At 32.7% G+C, this 26,533-nt stretch overlaps 1 protein-coding gene across 1 annotated transcript in view; it reads left to right on the top strand.

Annotated features, from left to right (window-relative positions):
• LOC106645578 (fatty acyl-CoA reductase 1-like) overlaps positions 1–26,533 on the top strand; it is a 34,322-nt gene that overhangs the window by 1,631 nt on the left and 6,158 nt on the right. Inside the window, exons 3-5 of the mRNA XM_089593065.1 lie at positions 642–905; positions 7,169–7,396; positions 8,476–8,710. Coding sequence (XP_089449191.1) covers positions 642–905; positions 7,169–7,396; positions 8,476–8,710 — 727 coding nt within the window. The remainder of the gene's footprint in view (positions 1–641; positions 906–7,168; positions 7,397–8,475; positions 8,711–26,533) is intronic.

Below are 26,533 nucleotides of genomic sequence, written 5' to 3'. Positions count from 1 at the left end.
ACTCGTTAAAACATCTTTTAAGTAATAATACAGTAATTATAAATGCTCAGAATCTGCATGACATAAAATATCTTGTCACTAGTTTAACATGCTTGCAACGGTGTTGAAACTCTAACAAACATGATTGACGAACAAAGCTTTTTAAGTCAGTTGTTTGGATTGAAAACTGTATAGTATAGGGCCAAACAATGAACAAATTAAAACGAGTTTCACAAAAAACAACAATTTTAACCACACCATATTTACATATTAGCTAACAACTGAATTCTTTTCATTACGTACTTTCAGAGTTTTATGTTTCAAATACGAGTAATTTACTATATTTGGTGGAAGTTTGGGAAAGTAATGGGCAGAAAAACTTATTTCACCTAAAGAGTATCACTTATTTTTAAATACGAAGGCTTATGTGTGCTCATGGATAAGAGTGTTGATCAATAAATTGGTTGCTCATTAAACCCGTAGCCCAAACTCGTGAATTTCTTATTTTTAAGAGCCAAAAATTCTGTAGAAAAAAAAGGTCCAGAAAAGAGTGTACCTACTTACTCACTGGATTGCATAAGCTACTTAAATATTAATTTTGCTGACAGAAATGAAATATTGGAAAGCAAAAAATTTAATTTTCTTGCTTTCATACGTAATAGATGCAAGGAGGACCAGATAATAGAGAACCACATGGGCCACGACAACTTTCCAACGGACCTGCGGTTGGGCATAGTTCGGCTTCCACCAGTGGCTCCAGCCTTGCGTGAACCAATGCCTGGTTACGTCGAGCTGCTGAAAGCGCCCACGGCCGTGATGGTTGGTGCAGGATACGTGCTGGGTCGGAGTGATTTTCCAGTTGAAATTGTGCCCATCGACGTAGCGACTAATACGCTCATTGTGGCCGCCTGGGACATTGGGCAGAGGTTGGTTATGCGATTACCGCTTTATTGCAATGATTTTCTCGTCATCAAGTACACTGAATGTCAGACTATTATGTCTGTCGATGGAATACAATCGATTGTATAGTGTCCACTTTTTTGGATAAGTTAAGCAATTTTTTTAGAACGAAGTTCTTTATGTCGCGTTACTCGGGGGGCTGGAATTTAAAAACTGACAGATTTTTTTTTTTTTGAAACGAAAGTGGTTTACCCGGAGTCTCTTCCTCTCAAGTTTCCCCCCTTACCCCGTCCCCCACATCTACTGTTCTCTATACACTTCCCCTCTCCCCACTAAGTATACATGCATATTACCCAACCGTGCTATACTTTTCTGTTTCTACACACCTTTACCCACCGTTCCCCCTGACATTCGGAAGCACTGAATTTTTAAACAAATTTCAATTTTTTTCTCCCAGAATCATTTTTATTTTACTTTGAATTTTTTTCCTTTACAATTATAAAAAAAAAAAAAAAAAAAAAAAAAAAAAAAAAAAAAAAATTTAAAATAAACATGTAGAATGGAGTTGAAGAACGTATCAATTGAAAAACGTATCAATGGTTTTTAAAGGCGCTTATTTCGAATTTGAGAAACAAATCATGTTACATTATCACATATTTACATAAATGAAGTAATTCATTAAATCAGTTATAAGTGAATTATGTAAGATCATTATATAAATATATTTCGAGTTTCATGTTATTTTAATGGTTTTTATGGGTACTTATTTTTAATTTGATAATTAAATAATGGCACAATGTCATGAAGTAATTGTATAAAAATAAAACAAAAATTGTATTAATGGGCTATAAAATCGAAAAAAAAATAAGTGAAAAAAAATTGTTTTTTTTAATTGATAAAATGAAATATAAATATAACATAAAATAAAATTACAAAAGACATGAATAAATACAATAGAGTGAAAAAAAAATGTAATAAAAAAGGGAATGAAAAAAAATTAAATAAAAAAGGGAATAAAAAAAAAAGATTAAATATGAAAATAAAAAAATAAATTAAATAAAAAAAATACAAAAAAATTAAAAAAATGTTATAAAATGAAATATAAATATAAATTAAACAAGAAATGAAAAAAAAAAATACAACAAGAAATTAAGAAAAAAATAAAACAAGAAATTAAAAGAAAAAAAAACAAATGAAAAAATTATAAAGGAAATTAAAACAACAAACCAGGGGGTATTGATGGGTCATGGGACCCACGGTGAAATTAAAGTTCTTTAAACATGAGATGGGTATAGACACAATTTCTCTGGTAACAAGGGGGTCGCCAGACCCACAGGAAGAACGAAGCTCTGTAAACGTTAGTACTGCATTCATGTTGTTTACTAAAACAAAAACTTGAAAAACGAATGAAAAAAAAAAAAAAACAATTAGTAGTTTAGTTTTTCCTGTGGGTCTGGCGACCCCCTTGTTACCAGAGAAATTGTGTCTATACCCATCTCATGTTTAAAGAACTTCGTTTTTACCGTGGGTCCCATGACCCATTAATACCCCCTGGTTTGTTGTTTTAATTTCCTTTATAATTTTTTCATTTGTTTTTTTTTCTTTTAATTTCTTGTTTTATTTTTTTCCTAATTTCTTGTTGTATTCTTTTTTTTTTCATTTTTTTTTGATGGAACCACTCATTACACATAAAAATGCAGTTTAGTGTAAAGATATTGCACTAAATTAATTTTCTTTTTCGGTTCTTGTAATGAAAAAAATAACAAGTTTCCAATACTTACACTCGTCTTACTTCTCTTGTCTGTTTCTACTTTTTTTCAGACGATAAATTTTTAGGTGACATTTAACCATTTTGTACAATTTTATATGCGTTCTCTTGTGGAGAATGATTTTCAAATGAAGTCGTATGATTATTTTTCATGAATACAATAAAAATATGATGCTGCCGTCTCTCTCGCACTCGTAACAAAATTATCGCATGCGACATCTTTGCATAGTAGTGGTAGATGATTAGAAAGATACATTTTATTTTTACGAAACATGTAGTCTTTTTAATTTAACTTGAACCCCAACTTTTTTTGGCCATCAGTACTGTTTTTTTTGTTTTTTGATTTAGTGAATTTCATAATACCCGTTTAGTATCAAAAAGAGCACAACAACTCGCTTGTTCCGAATGAAAAAGAATAAAACGCAATAAGTTGAATAGAAGCTTATTTCCGTACAGTTAAAAAGCGTGACAAAGAAGAAATGGCTCGTCTTTTAATTTAACATGAGTAGGTATCTCTGATAGACAGTTTTATAACAGTGAACATTACTAACTCAGCACGACAAATTCAAAACAGACTCGATTCCCGTAATCATAACGATCAACCAGCTTCCTTCGATTGCGCTCCAGCACAGCAGTAGCGAAAAAAAAACTAAAAAACTAAAAGAGTCCGTCATTGGCTCGCATGGAGCTCTAAATTGCAAATACAGCTCCTTTCTTTCGCGCGCGGCAGGAGGATATGCAATAAACGTAAAAGCAAGCGTGCGCACGGGAACGCACTTTCAGCAGGTTGATTTTCGAGTGGCGCAACGAGTCGGTGATTTTCCACGCACGTGCAGCTCTTGATACTTTTTTTTGTTTTTGTTTTCGTCGCTCATAAGTTACGTAATTGTGTAACGCGTGTTAAAACACTGCAGTAGCGCCGTACACGATAGTTTGCCCAACCAAATAAGGGAGAGCGATAAGGTCACTTGGACCTGCGGGTCAGGTTTAGTGGAAAATTCAGCTGACCGCCGCGCAGGTGTAGAAAGTCATGTGCGGTGAAAGTCCGCGCTCGAGTCCACGTGTATGTGATGTGGCATATGCAGCACAAGGCAACACCGGAGCCCCGACGCGGAAACGATGCTTTGCTCCGGCAGAAATCTCGATTCCTGCGCAGGCAATCGAGCGAAAAGTTTAGCGACGAATTAAACGACGGCGCCGACTTTATTTCTCGTCTCTCTCTCCCTTGGGGGGGCCCTTTGCTCTGCGTTGGCTCTTTCTCTCTCTCCGTTTACAGTTGACATCATATGCACTCGGGATATTACATTCGGGGGGCAACGTAACGGCTTAAGCGAGGAGAGTTAGTACCGAACTTTGTCATTTTCGATAAATTAAATTTGCACCTGCTCGTGCGAAACGTGAATTTAGAACGAGGGCTCGGGTGGGAAAGCTGGGACAAAGTTACGATTTTACGCGCTTGTTTTGTTAACAATATGGAAAGTGTTGATCAATGACTTCATGGTGTAGGGAGTTTCGTTTCAAAAGAGCTTTGTATGTCTCGTTGCCATTAAAGTAATCAAGTCTGGCAGTTTCTGATGAAAACTTTATTGTATCGTGTGTAGGTAAGAGTAACTTTTGGAGCTCCTATACGAGTGTATATACATAGTCAGAAATATAATGTCAGCCAATGTAGTGGTAAAACATAAATTCATCTCGTTTCCCTTTTAGTTAACAAGTTAAAACTTTAACTGTTTAACGACCTGACCCACAAAAATTCAACATTTATGGTATTTTTACTACTACGATAAGTGAAACATTGATGTGTTCAAAATAATGTTATTATAATTTTTTGGCATGCTCTTGTTTCTACATGTTGTAAAAATTTTTTATAATAATTGCAATAGGAAACATAAACAATCTCTAAATTTTTATACAAAGTACAGTCTTACGGTATCGTAGTGTGCATAGGTGATCGAGATTTATTATAGTGCACACGTAAAAGACATAGGACAATGATCCTGTCAGTTTTTCAAAAAAGAAAAGAACTTTCGAAAAAATTAAATATAAAAAGAGCGTTTTTACGAAATTCTCCTACGTACCTATACACATTTTTTTTTATGATAAAGTAATAGTTTATTGGGTAATAAGTGCTTGAAGCAGGAGGTTTTAACGTAAGTGTGGCAATCACCACGTGCACATTGTACTTGTATAAGCCATTTCTGGAGACCTTATTGGTGTACAGATTTCAGCTTTTAGTGCCTTTTTGTGCATCAGTGTGCAAATGATATGGTTATTGTACGCAAACGAAAAAAAAATTTTACTTTGTATACCGTAATTACACTTTACACGACTATTGAAATAATTTTTAGGAATCCTTGTATGAGTACTAGTGTAAAAGTTATTGACATCGAAATTCCACCAATAATACTCATTGATTTTGACGTAATGATATACAAATCAATGGTGTGAGGAGTTGGGCTCAAATAAAATAATAATACGCACATTCCGAAAGTATTATCGCTGGCAAAGAATACTTAATGTAAGGCACTCAATCCAGATTTCGATACTCATTATCTATAGTCATATATTCTAACAAAGCATTTTTTTAAATTATTTTTACATGTACTTTACCAAAGTCAAATTACACGTCATACGAGTATTCATAAAAACAAAAATAACATTTTTTCTTAATCATCACACAACTCTCAACCACATTATAAAATATGCTTTGATCGTAGGCTTTATATTTTTTTAAATTAAATTTCAGTCTCCTGATTTTATGTTCTAAGAATATAACCCAGTAATTACTAGTTTCTTAATAAGTTAAAAATCGCTCGTATTATCACTTAATTGTTTTTTTTTTTTTTTCACTGTCAAATACACAAAGAATATATCCATGATATGTATGAACAGTATAATGTTTTTGCATCAGTCAAGAGATTTTTTTAGTCAAGTGTTGTGACATCGTCAACAACTGTTTGCCTATCCATTAGGCGAATCAGAAAAAATACTACTTGTTTAACAAACTAAATGGTTTTCACAACGAGGTTCCTTGTACTCCAGCGTTTACTAGGTCTACTGATTACCTTCTCAGTACCAGTAAATAGGAGTAGGATACACATACTCGACCATTCTACTATTCCCCAAAAAAAAAAACCACAAGACCTGAAATAACATTTCTTGACAAAGTGTTTGAAGAGTATCGAGTCAATTAGAGATTTATAACGAGACTCCGTTTATTATCACTCGTTCCGTTCTTCCACCCACTCTCTCTTTTTCCACCACCAAAGGTTTGACGAGTTTGCTGCTACGAGGCTTATGAAAATTCAAGCGTAGGTGTGCAGCGAATATCTTCAATATCGTAGTGGCAGTTTTCGTTGCAGCTGCGAGAGTGTTCGTACAGACAGACATTTATCCCAAAATAAAACTTTAGTAGGAGTGGCCACGAGTTTTACCCCCAACAGTGCTTCAGATAACATATTTAACACTGCGTATCGTCACTGTATGGTACAATTGGCTGCAGTGGGTAGCGAGATTGCGTAATAAAATGCTTACATTGAAGTGATTGTAACGTTTTATCGCATACTATTTCTACTGCGCGCACGTGATGTGAAACTTTCAGCATCGCATTATTTACGTGAGTACTCGTGATTTATGCCTGCCACCCCAACACATGTTAGACTCAAGACTATCCGTACGAGAGTTTTCCTATAAATTAAGTTAATTTCGGGAGGCTGGAGCATTGCGTAAATTTTTGTCTTCATAAATGGCTCCCGATGATTTTTTGCCCCTTCCGTGTGGGCAGAAAACCATACCGAGAAGAAACTTGGCCATGTGCAGGTATTGCCGGGGCACTTTCGAATCTACGCGCGGCCAAGCGATTCTTGTCCATTCACGAGGAGTTATTATGACAGGATGGATTTATCGCGAGCCGTAAAATTTCTTTCTAGCATTGTTTTCGACATCTTGACCGATACGTGTGAACGTGGCTCGTCGCTCATGCTTCTGCGAATTGCTGTTGAAACCCGAATGGAAGTAATTTTTTTCGCTTGAATTTATTGAAACAGTTTATTAATAGCAATCCAGCGAATTATTAGTATTGCTTTCTGTGATATCCTCAATTTTATACGTTTTTATGTACAGAATATATTAAAAATGAAAAACTAAAGAAAAAAAATATGTTTGATGTGGTTGGTTACACGACGGAGTTTTTTTTTTTTTTGTTGAAGAGTAAACTTTTACTTTGTTGGTCTCAAGATTGAATATCGATCTTCGAGGCAATTGCATCGAAACACTGCTGCTGTAATTTTTCACAAGTACTCCAATAAAACTACCCTTCGTGCATAATATGAATATTAATTAAAATTTAAAAAATTTCTTGATGTGCAAGAAAGGGTGATTGGGTTTTTTGCTTTGATATTTTCGATCACAAAATCAATTTACCAGTGATTTTATGAAAAAGACCTAGTATCAAGTTATTCACAAATTTATTTAAGTTTATAAAATGATTTAATAAAAATCACATGTTTTTATTTTCTTTAGGAAAACGATTTCCGAGCCTCTTTATTACAATGCATCAACAATCGAGTGTACTTGGGGAGACATTGTTCACAAGGGAAAACGAGGATGCGACAAATACAGATATCCAAGTTTTGGGCTGCAAGGCATCACTTCGTCTATTATTTTGCATTGGCTCATTGTTACGGTCTTTGAGTGGCTGCCATGTTTGATAATCGATGTAATATTTTGGTTGTTTAATCGACAAAAAACGTAAGTATTAAATATTCCATTAAAAGAAATTTTACAAAATAAATAATAAAATTTTGAAAAAAGAACTGTAAGCGAGTAAGTACTAGAAAGAGGTTGGAAAGGGTTAATAAGGCGATTAATAAAGAGCTGAAAGTATGTAATTATAAAAAAAAATCGTATTTTCCTTTACATTTAGGGTGTAGTTATAAAAGGATATGGGATGAAAAACAAATGTATGAAAGAAAATATTGTCAACTTTGTAAAAAAACTAGTTAAGTGAGAAATTACTATTTGTATAATTGAATAACACGGATACATCTTCGGTGAAAAAATCCAATGGGTACCGTTTTTGAAGTCGCGTGTAATACAGAAAATAAGAATATAATTTTGATAACTACCAAAATTATGGTGCCATTAAAATCTTTGATATTTATACATTACTATTTAACCATCATACACTCAATTGGTATCTTATACATGCTCTACGATTTGGTGAAAAATTACTACTACTACTACTGTTTCACTGATTTTTCCTATTTTATTTTGACATTTTATTTATAATACACCCTATAGTTATTTATTTCATAAAAATTAAAATCTATTATTTATCAGGACACCTCAAAGTTTTAAAAAGAAGTTACACTTTTAATCCCTATTTTGTACTTAAATAATTATCTTGACAAACCATCTTGGCGTTAAGTAGATAAGTGCAGAAAGACATACTTGGAAAGAATTCACGCAATGAAAATAGCACCATACATGAGTATAAAAAAAATTAAAAAGGGATACTTTTGCTATCCTTGAAAGTGCATACGTCACGGGTGAAATTTTCATTATATTATGTCCTCTGATAGGTTATTTATGAGGGAACCATATAAGATTTCTGACGAAATAATGTATAAATCTTGTAAGATAAAATAAGTACAGATATAGTTTTGATGTGATTTATAAGCAATCGGTGTTGCATAACTGCAGTTATTGTAAATTGTGAGCTTTATTGTCTTGCAAAAAAAGGTTAAAATTACTCGAGATAACCAACACTCTGAACTAGTTACTTAGCAGGTTGTAACTTAGTAATCTTAATGTATGTATTTTTTCAGAATGCTCCAAGAGCACAACCGAGTACGTGGTCTTCTGAAAGATTTTGAATCGGTGACCTACAGAACTGTCCAAGTAGAGCGTCACAGGATCAACGAGTTGGCCCTGAAACATTTAAGTCCAGAGGAACTGGAGATGTTCCCACTGTATTCCGAACCGATAGATCTGGAAACTTACATCCTGTGTGCAGCTGCAGCGACGCGGAAGTACCTCGTTGGTGAAAAAAATTTGACGATTGTGCAACGTTTCATGCCAACAGTTCTGTTGCTCGCGTTTATTAGTTGCTATTTAGCATTTTATTATTGTCAATCGTAGTAGAAGATGATTTTCTGACGAATTGGTGTTTTTTAACTTATGTCCATTAGAAAATTTTTATTTTTTGGGGTTTTAGTTAATTTTGATACATTCATTTATAAAGGCGGTTGTCATTCAGTTATTCAGAAGTCAGAAAAACTGACAGAAGTAATATTTCTTTTTTTAATTGTTACTTACAAATACTATAACGGTAAATGTTTGGACTTTATAATATTTGAATAATTTTTAGTAGGAAACTGCTATAAATAAAAAGATGAAAATTAGTTTTAACTTTTGAAAATTCTCAAGTTAAAAAGAGTTTGTACATATGTATATACAAGTATGGATGAAGACAAAATTTGTATCATTAGTAAATTAGTGAATCTTAATGAAATCAAGAAGCTATGAAAAAAAAAAAAAAAAAATATTAGAATAAAAACATGGAATAATTTAAAGATATATCAAAGTTTATTTTATTTTAAGACCAGTATGGTTTTTATGATTTATGTTACATCATTGGAAAAGAGAAATTCTTTATTAAAGGGGCTCAAATTATTAAAGCCGTTACTTTTTTTGTTGCATTATTAAATATAAAAATAATACAGTCTGTAAATTATAAAAAATTTTCACTTTATTCAAATGACTAGCTTAGCAAGAAAGTAAAAATTTAGATTATTTGCTCCCTACTGTATTAAGGTGGTAGTCGATCAAAAACACTTTTCTTACGATTTTTCTAAAATTTTGTGTGTACCTTAAGATTGCTATTATTTATCATGAGCCTAAATTTGAAGAGGCTTAGCGGTATAGTTTCGGAGATATTAAAGTTTCAATGTTGAACTTTTAACACAGGAGGTATAGAAAAGCGCCGGATTGGGGGTGGATTTGTAAACGAAATTGCTTATATCTCTAAAACGCTTCTTACAATGTTTCGTAAAAAATAGTATGATATAATTTATATTATAAAGCAACTGTGGTTCTAATTTCAAAGAAATCAGCGGTATAGTTTTGATGTTCGAGCTTTGCAAAGTTGATAAATTCAGTGAAATTCGCTCCGACAGCGTTTTTATTTTTCGAGATAGTTGTTGAAGCGATATATATAGTATACGCATACGCTACAGCGCATTATGGCACGCACTGTAGAGTGCTCGACTACTACCTTAATACAGCATACTATAAAAGGACTTAATAATAGTTACAGACGTAATCCTCAATTATTCTAGTTAAAAAATTTTTTCTGTTATGGTGGTTTCATAAATGTAATAAAATTTTTATAATAAACTCAAATCTCTAGCATACTATTTATTCATGGACCTTAGACAATTTCTATAAAATAGTTCTTTTTCAAATTATCTGCAAAAGTTTTTTGAAAATACAGTACATTTGTAAAATTCATAATAGCAGACATTCGCGTTGGGGACACAAACTTCTGCCTGTTTCGTAATGGTCATTATAAGTTATAACGAACTGCATTTTTGATAAAATATGGAAACTGTGAAATATTTGTAAAATTAAAATCGTAAGGCTTTTAAAAAAGTGGCTCAATTTGTTCGTATCCTTATTTACTTTTTATTTTGAAGTTATTCATGGTTATCATCATCAAAACAATGTTAATGCGAGTAGCAGTATAAGATAATATTTAATCCCACACTTATTGGACAAAACACTAGTACTGCCTTAAAATCATCACCAGGTGGTTATTAACAACACCCTAGTAGCTTATATCATTAAAATCGTCCTGGCTACGACGAAATTTCGAAAACTCATTTATGGAAAAGTGTTTCTCACCTTTTCTTTGGTCAAATCCATTCATATAAAAATTAGAAAAAATATCATATATCTAAATTTGTCAACAATAAAAACTTCTATGGTACAGTTGAATTTCTTGTGGATATCGGCAAAAATGATCGCAGATTATCTTATACGTTTTATCTACTTTCGATATGAAAAGTTGTAAGCTCCTGCAATGCCGTTTACTAGGTAGAAAGTTTTGCTTTCTTTTCTTCAAAGAAAAAAATGCAGCATACGCATATTAAACGTTATATGCATATGGACTCACGAGGCAATAGCAGCAAAAGATTTGCCACTGGATAACGGAGCACTAGTACGTGCCAAACGCGAGTATTGTACTTTAACAAATACGGAGAACGTGTACACTAAAAAGTAAAAAAAAAAAAAAAAAGAATTAAGCGAAAGAGGAAAAGAATACTTTTTTCTGGATTCTTGAGCTTATCTAGGCTGTGCTCCGTTATATTAAGTACGGAAATTAAATTTTAAGTAGTCGCGTGCAGACGTTATCCGTTGCTTAGGCTCCTGCTCTTTTTTTTCTCACTGCCCACCTTCTTTTCTCAGGCTTATACATACAGAATTAGCCTCAATTTATGCCAGTTAGCTAGGCTTCTTTATTTTTTTCTTAGTATAAAATAGATGCCAGATTTTTTTCTCAGTTCCTTTTGATTTATGGGTTTCTCGATGATTTTATTGGATACAAGAACTTAAAAATTTTTTTTTCTTTTTTCAGTAAAATATTGAAAGCTCAAAATTTTTTTGTAGTAGATGCGTTCTTTATGGTATATGTAACATATTTAGTATGATAAGTGTTAACACGCCAAAGTTGAATTACTATCAGCAAAGCCATAATCTAAATTTATATTATTTTATTAAAAAAGTATTAGCTTGAAAATGATACAATTTAATAGAAAGTATAAAAATATACCGTGACACGTATCACGCATTTAAAATAAAACACAGCAACTAATAAATATTTTGTAAAAAATAAAAATGATAAATTACTATAAATAATTTGGCAACTTTCTTAAACCTTACTATTTTAAACTATAAAATTAATACAAAACAACCGAAAGATAAAAATATTTTTGTTATTTGCAAAATATATTTGCTCTCGTGTTAAATCTGTAATATAGTTGTTTAAAATCCTACAGCCTTCTTATGCCCATCGATTCTTAGTACCATAGTAATATCCTTTAAAAATAGCATTTCTAGTTATTCGCTATTTTAGCACGATTTTTAGTAAACAGTCATCGTCAATCATATTTTTCTCGAGGTCCTTTTCAATTTGATTCTTAATTATATGGAAACCGTATGACCTCATTAGTAAGAAAAGGGTGGAGGGGGACGTGGTTTAAAACATATGAGTAACGTCATAGATGTACCTCTAAATTTATATACACGTTACTAACAGCCCTTTGATGCATGATATTTTTAGCTTTATCCTGAAACTCAGTTTAAGCAAAGGGGTAGAATGGATCCAAGGATTATTTGGGTTCCATAAATATTTTTCATATCGAGAAATTTAAAGACCTGGCAAATTTCTCACTACCAATTTTAACGCGCCGCAGGATAAAAAGTATTTTTAATTAAGTATGTTTTTCTCCAAACAAATAACTTAAACCTACATCACCCCAAAATCAAGAACCCGACCCCCGAATCCTCAAGCTCTGTACTATTGAATCAAGATGAAAAATCCATAGAATCCTAACGCTTTTATTCTCGAACTATATGGTTATGTTATAAATATTATTAATTTCTCCGAGACTTATTATAAGTAAGTTTGATAGCAAACCTAACAATGCATTATTAAGTACCTAGCTCTAAAAATCGTTCTTATTGGTGTTTTAATTTGACACAACATGATTTTACAAATTTATATCCCCACCCTCGTAGTTTTCCTTACACAAACAATATTAAGCTCAAGTACATCCTGTTATACGCACGTACAAGCTTGTTGAGCTCATCTCCTCTACTTGACTTCCCATTTCCAAACATGTAATCTAACAAAGTGTAGGGCAAAAATTTAGAACCAACCAAATATTTGTCTACTTTTTCACAGTGAAAATTAGCCAGTCGATTATATGAGCCCTCACGTCCCCGATAACGTTTCTAAGGTATTTAAAATCACAGGTGTAGGTAGCATGGGAAAGAAAAGCACCGCGCGAGTAATGACTTTCTAATGATAGGCAATCAATCTTCTTTTTTGCCACGCATCTATGTACGCGTATACACGCGCGTATCGGTTTGATATGTGCACACACATATACATTTCTTGATAAAAGCTACGGGCGAACGCTGTCCTCAACGCACGATTTTTACGGAAAATAATAAAATTTGCGTCAAAAGTATACACACATCGACACGTATACGATACAAGCACACAATAGAATGATTCATCGCAATAAAATTCATCGGGAAAAGTCGATACTTTATTCGACCCACGGTTTTCATTAACCTTAGGACCTCCAAGTACCGTACTAGTCAAATTACTGCGCGAGTTCGAGTTTGACTTCGGCAGCAGTGTCGATAATGCAGACGACGTGTGTACCCGCATCAGTGCGTAAACACGTACGTCTGCTTATGTGACAAAGTAGTTATTTTTTAGTAGTAATTTTACTGCTCGTTATTTTTGTTAATAAAGTATTTTTAAAATAATGAATGAAGATTAAAAAACAAAAAAAAAAAATTTACACCACAAGCATTTTTGTTACTTCTCACTTTTTAAAAACCGCGCGCTAACATGTACCAGTATGGCGGCTTCCCCGACTTCCTCTTGTAATCACAAAACCATTATTTACGTTCATTTTTGTTAAATATCTCGAGAAATTGGCCATCAACCCATATTGTGCTTAACACGATCCGAAAGAAGAGGATTTTCTCTACAAGTTCCATATACTCACTTATCTCAGATTTTTGTTTTTTATTCGTAATATGTGATTACGTCACTTTTTTCTCGTTTTTTTGTATGTGCCTGTATAAAACATTCGAACTTTGAGCTTTAATATCTCGAAATTTTGTCCGTCATCGGGCATACCTCAAGGTACCATTGGATTCAGTGGGTCTTCATCTATTTAATTACATAAGTCTTGTACCCCAGATTCAGGCGGAGGTCCTACCTTAACGCGCACAAAAAAAAAGAACACGCATCATCCCGATAAGATCCATCGCTTGTAGCCATCAGTCGCTGGGCTTATTTAAAGTTGGTAAGCGGCAGCGGTGTTTCAGACAACTTTCATCGTTTAAGAAATCGCACGCTGCAGGCGGTCGGTAAGGTAGGGACGCGTTGCAGCCGCGGATACACGAGGGATCGCGTGGGAGATGGGTACATTTTCCGGCGTGCGCCTGCTGTTGGTGAGCAGCCACTGACCGCTTTGCCTTTGGCGGTAGCGCGTGAAGATGCGAATATAGTTGTGGAAAAAATTCGAGATGGAGATCCAGAGGGAGAGTAATTGCGGTCGTGTCAAAAATTATTTTTTATTTTTATGTTACCACTCGCTCCCAGGGAGACGTCAGACAAATGGACGATGCATGGGGAATTAACCTTAATTTTTTTTGTATGAGTGGGAAAATTTGGATTTTTAGGTGAATGAATTTTACCAAATGAAATAAAAGGAGGAGGATGAAAAGATAGTAGGACGATTATTGCATTCTGTTTTCTGATGTATTTACTATACTTGTGAAACAATACTTAAAAGAAATACTTTGAGAGCAAAAAAAGAGCAACATACGTTGAAAAATACTTTTCTCTTTAGAGCATGCGATCAAATATTAAATATATTTCTTTTAACTCTACGAAAAACTTGTTTGTTTCTTTTTCTTCACATCCCATTAATAATGAATTTCAGTAAAAAATTAAACGTACTTGCATACTACAAATACTAAAAAAAAGTTTGTTTTGTACGAAGATGCATCGAAATTCAAAAAACAAAAATCTTTTTAAGCTGCTTCGAGATTTTAGTCTCATTGGAGCTACACTACTTCATTACTTTTATTTAATAAATCCGTATTAATTTTAAGCTTGTACGTATAGCAAACTAAGGGATAGCCATCTTAATGTAAAAAAACAATTGGCAAATGACGAGTCAGTTAACGAAAACTTAACTAACTTGATAAAAATAAGCATCTAAGTTTGATTTCTTTCAATGTTTTGCACTTCTTTCAACGCAATACTTACTAATTTTGTCAGCTACATGTAGTGCTACAGTAAAACTCCTTGTCATCATCGAAAGTTCATCACCTCTCTATCCGACAAGATCATTGATACTGGTCGAGCCTGAGGCATGAATAGAGCCTGTGTTATGCCGAAAATTGGAAACTTACCATTGTTCAAAATTTCACTAAAGTCGATGCTATAAGTGCTCGTACGAGTACTGCAGATATATGTATATACCGGTAAGCCAAGCCATAACGGAGCAGGCCTTTCTTTCACAAAAGTCCGATGGATCGTTTCGCTCACCGCTCGCATCTTGAACATCGCCTGCATTGACATAATAGCGAAAAAAGTGATGAAAAAAAAAAAAAAAAAAAAAAAAAGATAACACTGAAAACTCGAATACGGATGTATGTGGACACGAACGCAAAATTCGTTATAGTTGCCGCTGTAGTTACCCTGTTTCGAATGGGTGCACACCACTACCATACATCAAATTAGTTGTGCTGTTCAAACAGTCGTACATCTGCGAGGAGTTGATGCAAACTTATACTTAATATGTGCATGCAGACACGCGTGCGGGTGTGTGCATTGGTTCGTGTGTATGAAAGAATACGCTTGCAATGGAATAACTTGGAGACCTTGGAGATAGTGTTTACAAGGGGTAGGTACTTAGGAAAGGCAGTGGTGCAGGAAACTTATAATGTATCCGAGTAGGTGCAGTATGTGTGTGTACCTTCTTGTGGGTAAACAAAGTGTGCTGCACTTGACGGATTATGGGTCACCATGTATTATTACTGCTGGACTCTTTTTGGGTCGTGCATATGTGTACACTTAAGTTTTTGAATACCTGTGTGCATCAGTTCTCTGTACAAAATCTTGATCGAGATTTTTTTGTCTCTATTTGGAAGGTTCTGTGGATCTGTAACGTTTGGACTACCCTTGAATTGCAATGATGGAGTATTATGAGAACGAAGTTCTTTATGTCGCGAACTCGGGGGGCTGAAATTTTAAAACCGACAGAATTTATGAAACAGAAGTAGCTTACTGGAAGTCTCTTCCTCTCAAGTTTCCCCCCTTACCCCGTCCCCCTCACCTACAGTTCCCTACATACTTTTCCTCATAGTCCAAGAAACGTAGCTTTCAACTTACATTCATCCGGGTTAGGTGAAAACTTAATATTTTGTGTTATCGATCACGCTGATCACGAAAAAAATATTAAAAACTTACAATTTTAAGTAGCAAAGCAGCAGCACATAGAGAGCTACCCCCACCATGCGATCACACCTCTCCTCTCACAGCGCTCTGCATAGCCGACGCCGCCGGAGAAATGACAGTGGAACTACGTATGTATATGTACATATATAAGTATCTACGTTTCAGCTGCTTTGTTTTGGCGCAACACAACCTATATATAAGTACTTAACATGAGTAGGATGCTTGTTCAATTTTTAAGACTATTCTAGTAGCTTAAATCAAGTTTGACTTTAACTCAGTAGATATTTTCGTTTTAATGTAAGAACGTTATTGTTCATAGTTAAAAAAGTTACATCCATGGAAAAAAGTTTTCAGCGTTCAATTCACGAATGTATTGCAAGCAAAAAAATTATTTAAAAAATAATACTTTTCCACTCTGAGGTCTAATAATTTTGGTTAAAATTAACCTTATTTATAATACTTATACCAGAGGCATGCGTACAATTTAAAGTACTTTAAATCTTGTCAAAATTTATTTCACGAAAAAAGTTATCATAAAACGGAGATTTTATTGACGATATGAGTATTTTTAATGTAACCTTTGTAGCTCACATACTGTTTGTGTATTCGTAGTTCAATCGAACTACAGATCTTATGAAAATAAAGAAAATATAGAACTTTTAGACCACCAAGTTTTAATTTTCAATTCCTACAGTTGTTAAAAAAAATAATTGATACAATGTCAAAGGAGTTTCATAACGCATTACTTCTTTTTGAACTTTGTCCCCCAAGCATATACCGTTTTATCTCCCCTGAATAGAAGAAAGTGCAAAGTAGCGAGACAAAGAGTAAGCAAGCCAGTGGAGTTGGACCATGCCTATAGGTATGTTTACTAGCTTCGTTGTAAGTCACTCTTCATACAATGCAAGAGCGACACTTGCCGCCTGTAGCCCTGCCATCCTAGTGCACCCTCAGGGCGAACTTTGCTTTAAAACTTTGCAACACCTAGCTGAAAAATCATGCAAGTTAACGTGCGAAATACCCTCGCAATGCCGCCTACCCTAAGCAGCTTTAACTCAGCGGCCCTCTATAACTACTACCTTTCCTCCCCCAACGTTCACCAAAAGCGGTTCGCTTTTCTCCTATGCCCGCGAACCGCTACAATTGAATGTGCACGAACTTCACTTGATTCGTATAATGCGGATACCACAATCCTCACTCGCACGTGTGAGAGAGGATGTATTATGGTACATGCAATTGACTATACGCAATAGAGCTTTTGTTCGATGTGATTGCAGTTAATTCAAGCGTAAAAATCCCTCTGTAGCTATTCTAGCTAGTTTTTTAAGTTTTGCGCTGGAATCCTCGTTGGTTTATTTTTTTGTACAATAACACGAAATGTGACATTTAGTATAGAAACAGCCTTGCTAAAGGTATTTATGGCTTTGATTTATCCACAAAATCAGAGTATAAGGATAAAAACTTTATAAACATTTGAATATCATCCAGTTTATCGGCAAACTTGCAAAAATAAGACAAGACAACCATACGTCTCTCAACCTCAGATGAAATAAATCGCGTTGCACCTTTTTTCCTCCAAGTCTACGGGAACCTAAAAATAGAGTTTCCAGCACTGAACTTTTGCTGATCGTGAGCAATGCTATTGATAACAAAAAGACTTGCATTGCGTCAAAGTTATACAGTCGAACAACGGGTTATAAAGGTTACAACATGTTATTACCCAACTACCTCGTTTTACTTATCTTTCTCTCCTCTTCCTCTTTCTTCTTCTATTCCTCTGTAATGTTGAAGATAACAACATCGTATGATCAAAATTGTTCAAATATTACTTTTGAGTATTATAAAACTAGGCTTTGAAAGATAATGGAAATGCATGTATAGAAGAAAAGTTAAGCATATAAACTAAAAACAATTATGTTTCTTTTTAATAAAAAATATAATAAAAGTTGATTTAACTTATACTTGAATCTGATGAAAGTGTGTGATAGAGAGGCAGAGTGAAAAAGAGAGAGAGAGAGAGCAAGAGAGGGACAGAAAGAGAGAAAAATTTTTAAAGAATAAAAGATAGAAAAAGAAAAGTAATGTGAAAAAGAGACCTACCATAGAAGTTACTTTTAAATACAAACCAGCTATATGATAATGTAGCTCCTGGTAAAGGAATTTTTCTTTTCCTTTCTGCCTTCCACTTGGTATATCTCTTTCTTTCTAATAAAACAGTATCACCAAATGACAACATGACAAAATTCTAGCTTTCTACCAGCAAACAATTAAATTTCAGCTTACGTCTTTTACAATATTGGCATGGTTGTAAATGAAGAAAATAAAGAACATGACATAATTAAATAATAAAACATGTATATTTCATTTTATTACAACTATATTTATATGCTGTGTACAATATATAAACAAGTCCATTAAATCATCTTTGATAATTAATTTTATGCATCACCTGTTCCATTAAGAATATAATAAAAGCTTGATCTGAGTAAGCCACAAAATACTCCAACTAATGCATAATCATGATCTGTTCTAGCGCTTTCGGTATCTCGCAATAATAATTTTACAAGACATACATTCTTACTTATATTTTTGTCGTTTCAAACAGTCGTTTAAATGAGAAAAAAAAGCAGATAACGTTTTTCACCAATGGAATCCAGTCATTATCTGAAACCAATACTATAGTTACTGCCACTGGACGAAAAAAATAATAATTGGTTTGAAGTCATTAAAATAAATGACAAGATAAAAGACAAAGAACTAAGTTTCATTTTAATCACTTCATATCTCATTTATTTTAATCACTTTAAACTAATTTTTATTACTTTTGTCCAGCGATGGCAACTATTGTATTGGTTTTAGATAACGACTAAACTCCTAGACTAAATTTCAATTGATCAAGCTTTGATGTTCCTAATGAAAAAGGTGAAGCGTAAAATGATTTACCTCAGCTGATAATATGGACTTGTTTTTATACTGTGTACAGCATATAATTATAGTTGTAATAAAATAAAAGTACTTTTTTATTATTTAATTACAGCTTACCCTTTATTCTCTTTATTAACGGCCAGAGCTGTATTGTAAAAATTTTAAACTTGAATTCAATAGTTTTCTAATGGACAGCTAGAGATAAGCTATCTAGACCGTAATTTCGTGTTACTCTTCTATTAAATAGAAACAAATACCAAAATTAAAAGTGTTGGACAAAAAACTTACTCCTCATGAAAAATGAACAATTTTGTGCATAGATTGATGAATTAACAGACGTAACTTAGAAAAAATTCAATGCTAACTTGTCAATAGTGTTCATCTCAAAATGAATAAATTTTTAATGAATCATCTAGACACAAGATAAATAGTGATAAGGAGCTCTTCCAGTTGTTTCAATGTTTTCCGGTATATTTAGATTTTTCTTAAAAATATTACAAGCTTAAGAATTTTTTTTTGGTAACTACGAGCACGTAGTTTAAAGTTAAAGAAAAACATTGAAAATACTCGAATTTTAAGCTTAATTTAATGCTGATCAAATAAGTAAAATCAATATTAATGCAGCACATAAAATAAAATTTAATAATCATCTTGTTTAATATCAATTTTGTAATAGCACAGACGATATTAAATTGCTTAAAAACATATTTAAAGCGAAATTTCTTTTGCTCTTGGCTAGTGGTCGTAAAAAACTTTTACGGATTTTTTTTTTAAATAATTAAATTCTTAAAAAGTTAGAAAAATTATGGAAACACATCTTTAACATGTATCGGTAATATAATGGTATTGATGACGGCCTGACTCTTTATTAAGCAAGAAGCGATTAAACAAATACCAAGAAACATAGAAATGGCGAAATTGAAAATTCCAGACAGCATAATTAGTGTACATTAAAGTTATAACTTAACTTACACTTTAATCAGTAGAGACGACCGTGAGTGTACGTATGTTTTTTTGAGTGCACGCACGCATGCATGTGTATTGAAAAGACAAAGAAAGGAAAATAAAGAGACAAAGTGGAAAGGCAGAAGAAAAAAAACGTCAGATAGTAAAATAAAAAAAAATTAAGAACAGAGAAATAAGACCTGCTACAGCAATGACTGTAAAATACAAACCAGCAATTCCATAATGCAGCTCCTGGTCGAGGAATTTTTCTTCTCGTTTCTGCTCTCCTCTTTGTACATATCTTTTCTTCTTATAGAACAATACCATTAGTTTAAAGTGATAAAAATAAACTAAATCATAATAGCTTGATACTGTTTCGTCAATAAATAAGGATTTCATCTGCTCTTGGCTAGTGGTCGTAAAAAACTTAGAAAAATTTTTCTTTGAATCTTTAGAATTATTGAAAACGTAGAAAAATTATAAAATCAAAAATTACTCAATACTATGAGGATTTTACGTCCACTACTCGACAAAAACCACGGGAAGGTGGCAGATACTTTTGTCAGGAAAGGATCAGGATAATAAATTGGCAGCTGTTAGATTCTTTAAGAAATTAGTTGAGAGTGTTAGTATTTGAGCGTCAATGTTAGGATGAAATGAAAGGGATGCGTGTGGAGTTAACGCAGCTCACGTCAATGTTATTCTCAGGCGCCTCCATCGCATACTTAAATCTAGCACTAAGAGCTAAAGGATTTTAGGAAAGATGGGTATTTCTACCGTAGCGTTGGGCGTTAAAGACACCCAACACTGAACCGGCCTAGAGCTCGCGATTAAAATAATTTGTCAAGTTAAAAATGAAAGAAAAAAGTTAATGAAATTTTAAGGTACGAATAGTTAGACTTACTTCCTTGCCTTTTTCCAGGCCGTCGCGAGCTCTAGGCCTAGCCGTAGACTATATCGCAGGGAACTTAAAACAATACTGTCTATCAACGCTGGACGATGTCTTTCGAAACACTATAGTGTAACCGCTCGACGTATTAGGAAGTTTCCAAAGTGAGCGAGCCACTTTTATACACGATGCAAGTGAGTATCACCTCCCACTCCTGAAAATGGTATCTATAGTGGGGTCTTCGAATCAACGCTCAAGCTAAACTAAACACTTATTTTGTTACTACTAATACTGCAATACGCTTTTTTTTAAAAAAAATTTCTAGAAATTACCTCTAGTAGCAAACAAAGAGGATTTATATTTGAATGAGAATTTTAAAAGTTACTGTGGAAAAACAAGGGCAATTTTTTTCTTATTGTATATTTCTACTATTTTAATGGAATTTTGATCTTTGGGCGCAACGTAAAGAAATCTTGTTTAAGGAGCCGGGTTTTAAGTACAATTGTGCCTTAGATGCAAGCACGGTTTTTTTTTTCAAGGCTGCTGAGTTTACTTTATAAGAAATATTTGTTTATCTTTTCAGAGTGGGTGTGTGTTTTCGCTCTGGTTCGGTGGACATGAGCGATAAACAATATTTTGTCTTCTGAGGGCACAACAGCCACTTAAAAATTTCTAAGGTTTTCCTTAACTAAAAAGTAATTATTTCTGTAGACTTTTTTTCTTAGCAAAATTATAAAAATTTTGAAGTTAAATTTTTTATCCATTAGAATTTTTTTCGTAGATTTAAGGTTATCGTAAAAAAAATCGAGATATTTGTGTCAAGTAATTACCCGGAAGAGTTCTCATAGTCTGATAGGGTGCCATTTATTACTTGATTATTTTAACCAATTTGACCGATGTTTTTAGAGTAGGTTTAAACAGATCGCAAGAGCCTTCTTCACCTAGTACTTAACATCACTAACCTCTTGCTTCATAAAAATTCCTCAGAGTCAACTCTACTAACGACAAAGAGGCATTTAATCTTAATTATTATTTTAAAAATTGCTGTGGAACAGCAAGACAAAACTCTTTTTATTTTGTCGAAAAAAAATTATTGAAGGTGGTTCTTCACCTAACCCATTTACTTAAACTTACAGGGAAACTTGGAGGGATTGTTATTAAAGTTATAAAGCATCTTTTCTTAAAATTTTAAGTCCCTTTATTAGGCAAATTTTTGAAAACTAGTCAGTCAAAAAATGCACTTTTAAAATGTATTCTTATGTAGGTTACTTTTCCATACTACGATATCATGTAATATCTCGTAAAGTAGACTTTAGATCGTAATAGAAAAAGTTTGTAGTGAAAGAAGAACTTGTTAGCTTTCTAATAATATAATGAAAGTTTGGGCTAATCAGGGAAATAGTGTACGATATTTAATCGTTAACGTAATTAGTTATTGATCAGCGAGAGCGCAATGTCTGCCGTGTAAACGAGCAGACGCTCGGAATGCGCGCGCAAATTTAAAATGACTCGCTCACTTATATGTCAATAAGACAATCAGTCAAATTATTTCATGATTAATATTTGTTGAAAATGAAAATGAGAGTTTATTTTTGTGCTAAAAACGTACATAAGGTAATCATAACAAGAATCACATCAATATTTAGTTCTGAATATATTGATAACTCATAAATAATAAAAGTAAGTAATTATGTAAATAAGATAATTGAAATCTCATGCAACATAATATTTAATTTAATAATATGGCTATTTGTAGTACTATTTCTTTTCAAAGAAACTATTTCTCTGACTGATAAGAGATACATCGGATACTAGAAACAAAAGCGAAGGGATTACGTTTGTGCGGCAGATGACGCTCGACGATTTTATATACATAGGTACATGCAGAAATCGGCGGCAAAGTCTGCTTGAGAAGAAGCGTACATGCCATTTTCAGAACCTTGCGTCAAAAAAAAATTTTTTTATAACTCTTACTCTGACTTTATTAGCTTGTTTATTTGTATGTAAACGCAATGATATTATAGTCAAGAGCCAGTACAACATATTTTATGTTGCAAATAATACGGTAATCGAATTTTAGAAAACCACAGGGTCTCGTGTCGCTTTGATACGGCACCATCGTGAAGAACCACCTTAACAAAAGAGTCAAACGTTTAGCGGTGACGACATCCAACAAAGCACTGGACAAAAAGATAATATTAAAAATATGAATACCAAGTATACAGTTTTTGTCTTTAATTTTCTGATTTAGTCTCTTCGTTTCAGAAACTAATTTATCGTACGGTTAAAAATAATGGTAATAATCGTTTGCCTGACACCCAGAAAGAGTATAAGGTTAAAATTTTTACTGCAATGGAAAGTACTGAAGATGTAGGGATAAGCTACTAGAAGCTCCTCATCTGTAATTATAAAAACTTAAAAAGTCATTCCATTCCATCGAGTTAATGTAAATGGTACAAAACAATTTTGTGTTTGCGTAACCTTACATCTTCAATATTTATACGAATGCCTTAACTTCTGTTATTCGACATAAACAACAGATGACGTTGAATAGTATCTATTTACTATTTTTAAAGAGTATCGGTGCTATATTCATCAAAGCTAAATAATAGGCTCTGGGTGAGCTTGCCAAGACAAATAGTTTTAGATTGGCATAAACTTATACATATAATTTGTTCGTCTCTTGCGAATTTACGTACAGTACATTTTTTCTTTTTTTTTACTAAAATGTAATAATTGAAAAAATATATGCCTACTATCCTCATCCCATATAATATACCTTTTTACTTGAATACACGTAGAGTACGTCAAGTCATTTACTACAACTAATAATTTTTAATTTCAAATAAATAGTTTATTTCCTACAACAGTAAATATAGGCTTGACTTCAGCTGTGATGTAAAAGTGGACTCATAGTCTATGATTTCTAGTATTTTTTTTTTATTAGATAGTTGAGATAAATTATTGTATTGAGCATTAGGCAAACTCTAATAAAAATGGATAGATTAATAAATAATCAGTAAACTCAAATGGTTATACTGCTAACTTCTGTATATTATTGAACGACGTTTCGACCCGTACAAAAACAAGTTTCAATGCCCTCATCAGGTTCAAATAAAATCTACACAAGAATAACAATTAACTATTAGTATTAATAAATTATACAATAAAATTTCACTTCAACGCTAAATTAAAACTTACAATTGTCCGCTCAAACGAGTCGCGTCAGGCAACGCGCTGAATATTATTATTACCAATACAAATATGTAAAATTTGCAAGCGCTTATATAGCCTAAATTGTCAATGTATTAGACTGTAAATATACGTTGTAATAGTTAATACAAATGCTGTCCCTATCTATAAGTCAATAAGTGTGGCTACTAAGATATTAAAATACTAAAAGCGAGAAGTACAAGCATAAGTCAACAATTTTTAATTATTATCAAAGAACAGTTTATAACAATTTTTTAAATTATTAGTATCAAACATTCTATTAAAATTATTATCATTATTAATCTGTACGTAAAACATTTCTAAGAATAATCTTTTAATCTGTTATTCTCAACGTCCAAAATTTTAACGTTATCAAAATCAAAGGATATCGATGTTTCTTTCATATATTCTACCAGTGCCGATTTGTCTTTTAGGTATTTGCAATCCCTTCTATGTTCATTAACTCTTAATTTGAGACATCTGAAAGACTGCCCCACATAACAAGCCCCACCGTTACTTGAATTTATTTTATATACAATATTACTTTTCTCGCTAACATCAACTTGGTCCTTGCCTAATTTTATGAATTTTGAAAACTTATCTGTGCATTTAAAAATTACTGTAGTTTTATTTTTGTGAAAAATTTTTTCAAGTATTGGAGAAAATTTATTGTGAAAAGGAAGAACTATTAACTTGTTGTTATTAATATTTTCTTGATTTAAAACTATTTTATTCGTAGAATTTTTTCATTTAGCCAATCTTTTATCAAAGTATTTATTAATAAAATTTATAGGGTAATTATTTATTAGGAGAAACTTTTTTGAGATTTTAAGATTTTGTTCATAGAATTTAGAGTTAGACAGTTTTATACTATGTTCAACTATTGTGTATAATATTGCAATTTTTTAAGATAAGGGATGGTGGGAATAATAATTTAAATAACATCCTGAATGTGTAGGTTTTCTATACCAATTCATTGATTATTAAGTTGTTATTCTGAATTATTAGTTTTAAATCAAGAAAATTAATTTCATTGTCTTTTGTCATTTTAAATGTAAATTGTAAATCTTTATCAAACCCATTGAATATTTGTAATACTTAAACAATTAAGGATGTAGAAACACAAGCCAAGATATCATCAACGTACCTAACATATAATGGTACAGCAAAATTTAGTTTTTCAAGGCAACTCTTCTCCAAACGTCTTATGGCTAAGTCGCACAAGACAGGACTAACTAGGCTGCCCATAGCAGAGTCAAACCTTTGGTTGTAATATTTATTATTGAATAAGAAAGATGTCGAATTCAACACCAACGAGACATCTTCACAAAACTCCGCACGAGGAAGATTGATTTTATTGTGTAGATATTTCCAGTTGGCTTCAATAGCCTTTAGAATGATGTTTTCACTAGTATTGGTAAACATACTGACAAGATCTAGACTTCTTAGTGTGTAGCCAGACGGCATTATAAACGAATTTATTTTTTCTTCGAGTTCTGAGCTATTTTTTATATATGATTTAGTTTTGGGGATGTTATTGTTAAGGAATGCAGTTAAAAATTTTGAAAAAGTGTAAGTGGGGAAATTGATAGCCGAAACTATATTGCGGATGGGAAATCCTATCTTGTCCACCACAACCAGTCCGTAACACCTTGGTAGATACAAAATTTTTATTTCTGAAACATCAATATAAAACCCGCAATCTTCGAATATTTCCCAATTCTGCCAACGTTCCACTATTTTTAAAGTTTCTTTGATAACTTTATTGAGTGGATTTTTTTGCAACAACTTACAATATTTGTTATTATTTAATTTATTTTCAACGCTATTAATGTAAGATTGTTTTTCCAAAATGAATGTTGCATTACCTTTGTCAGCCTTTGTGACCCACAGATTTCTATTATTATTTGAAAATTTATTGGTTGATGCAATATTATTTTTTATCTGCTAAGAAAGAAAATCAGTTTTCTTAGTGGCTTTCAAGAAACCTTCAAACGATAATCCTATTGATAATCCTATTAATTTAAGTAATAAATACTTTACTAAAAGATTGGCTTTAATAAAAAATTCAACGAATAAAATAGTTTCAATTCGAGAAAATATTAATAACAACAAGTTAATAGTTCCTCCTTTTTACAATAAATTTTCTCCAATACTTGAAAAAATTTTTCACAAAAATAATACCACAGTAATTTTAAAATGCACGGATAAGTTTTCAAAATTCATAAAATTAGGCAAGGACTAAGTTGATGTTAGCGAGAAAAGTAATATTGTATATAAAATAAATCCAAGTAACGGTGAGGCTTGTTATGTGGGGCAGTCTTCCAGACGTCTCAAATTAAGAGTTAATAAACATAGGAGGGATCGCAATTACCTAAGAGACAAATCAGCACTGGTAGAATATATGAAAGAAACATCGATATCCTTTGATTTTGATAATGTTAAAATTTTGGACGTTGAGAATAACAGATTAAAAGATTATTTTCAGAAATGTTACACGTACAGATTAATAATGATAATAATTTCAATAGAATGTTCGATACTAAAAATTTAAAAAATTGTTATAAACTGTTCTTTGATAATAATTAAAAATTATTGACTTATGCTTGTACTTCTCGCTTTTAGTATTTCGATATCT

This window comes from Copidosoma floridanum, unplaced genomic scaffold (genome assembly GCF_036245765.1).
Source record: "Copidosoma floridanum isolate Cflo_tuat_1 unplaced genomic scaffold, Cflo_Japanese_pri ptg000001l, whole genome shotgun sequence".
Classification (NCBI taxonomy): domain Eukaryota; kingdom Metazoa; phylum Arthropoda; class Insecta; order Hymenoptera; family Encyrtidae; genus Copidosoma; species Copidosoma floridanum.
This window is presented reverse-complemented; position numbering and strand designations above follow the sequence as displayed.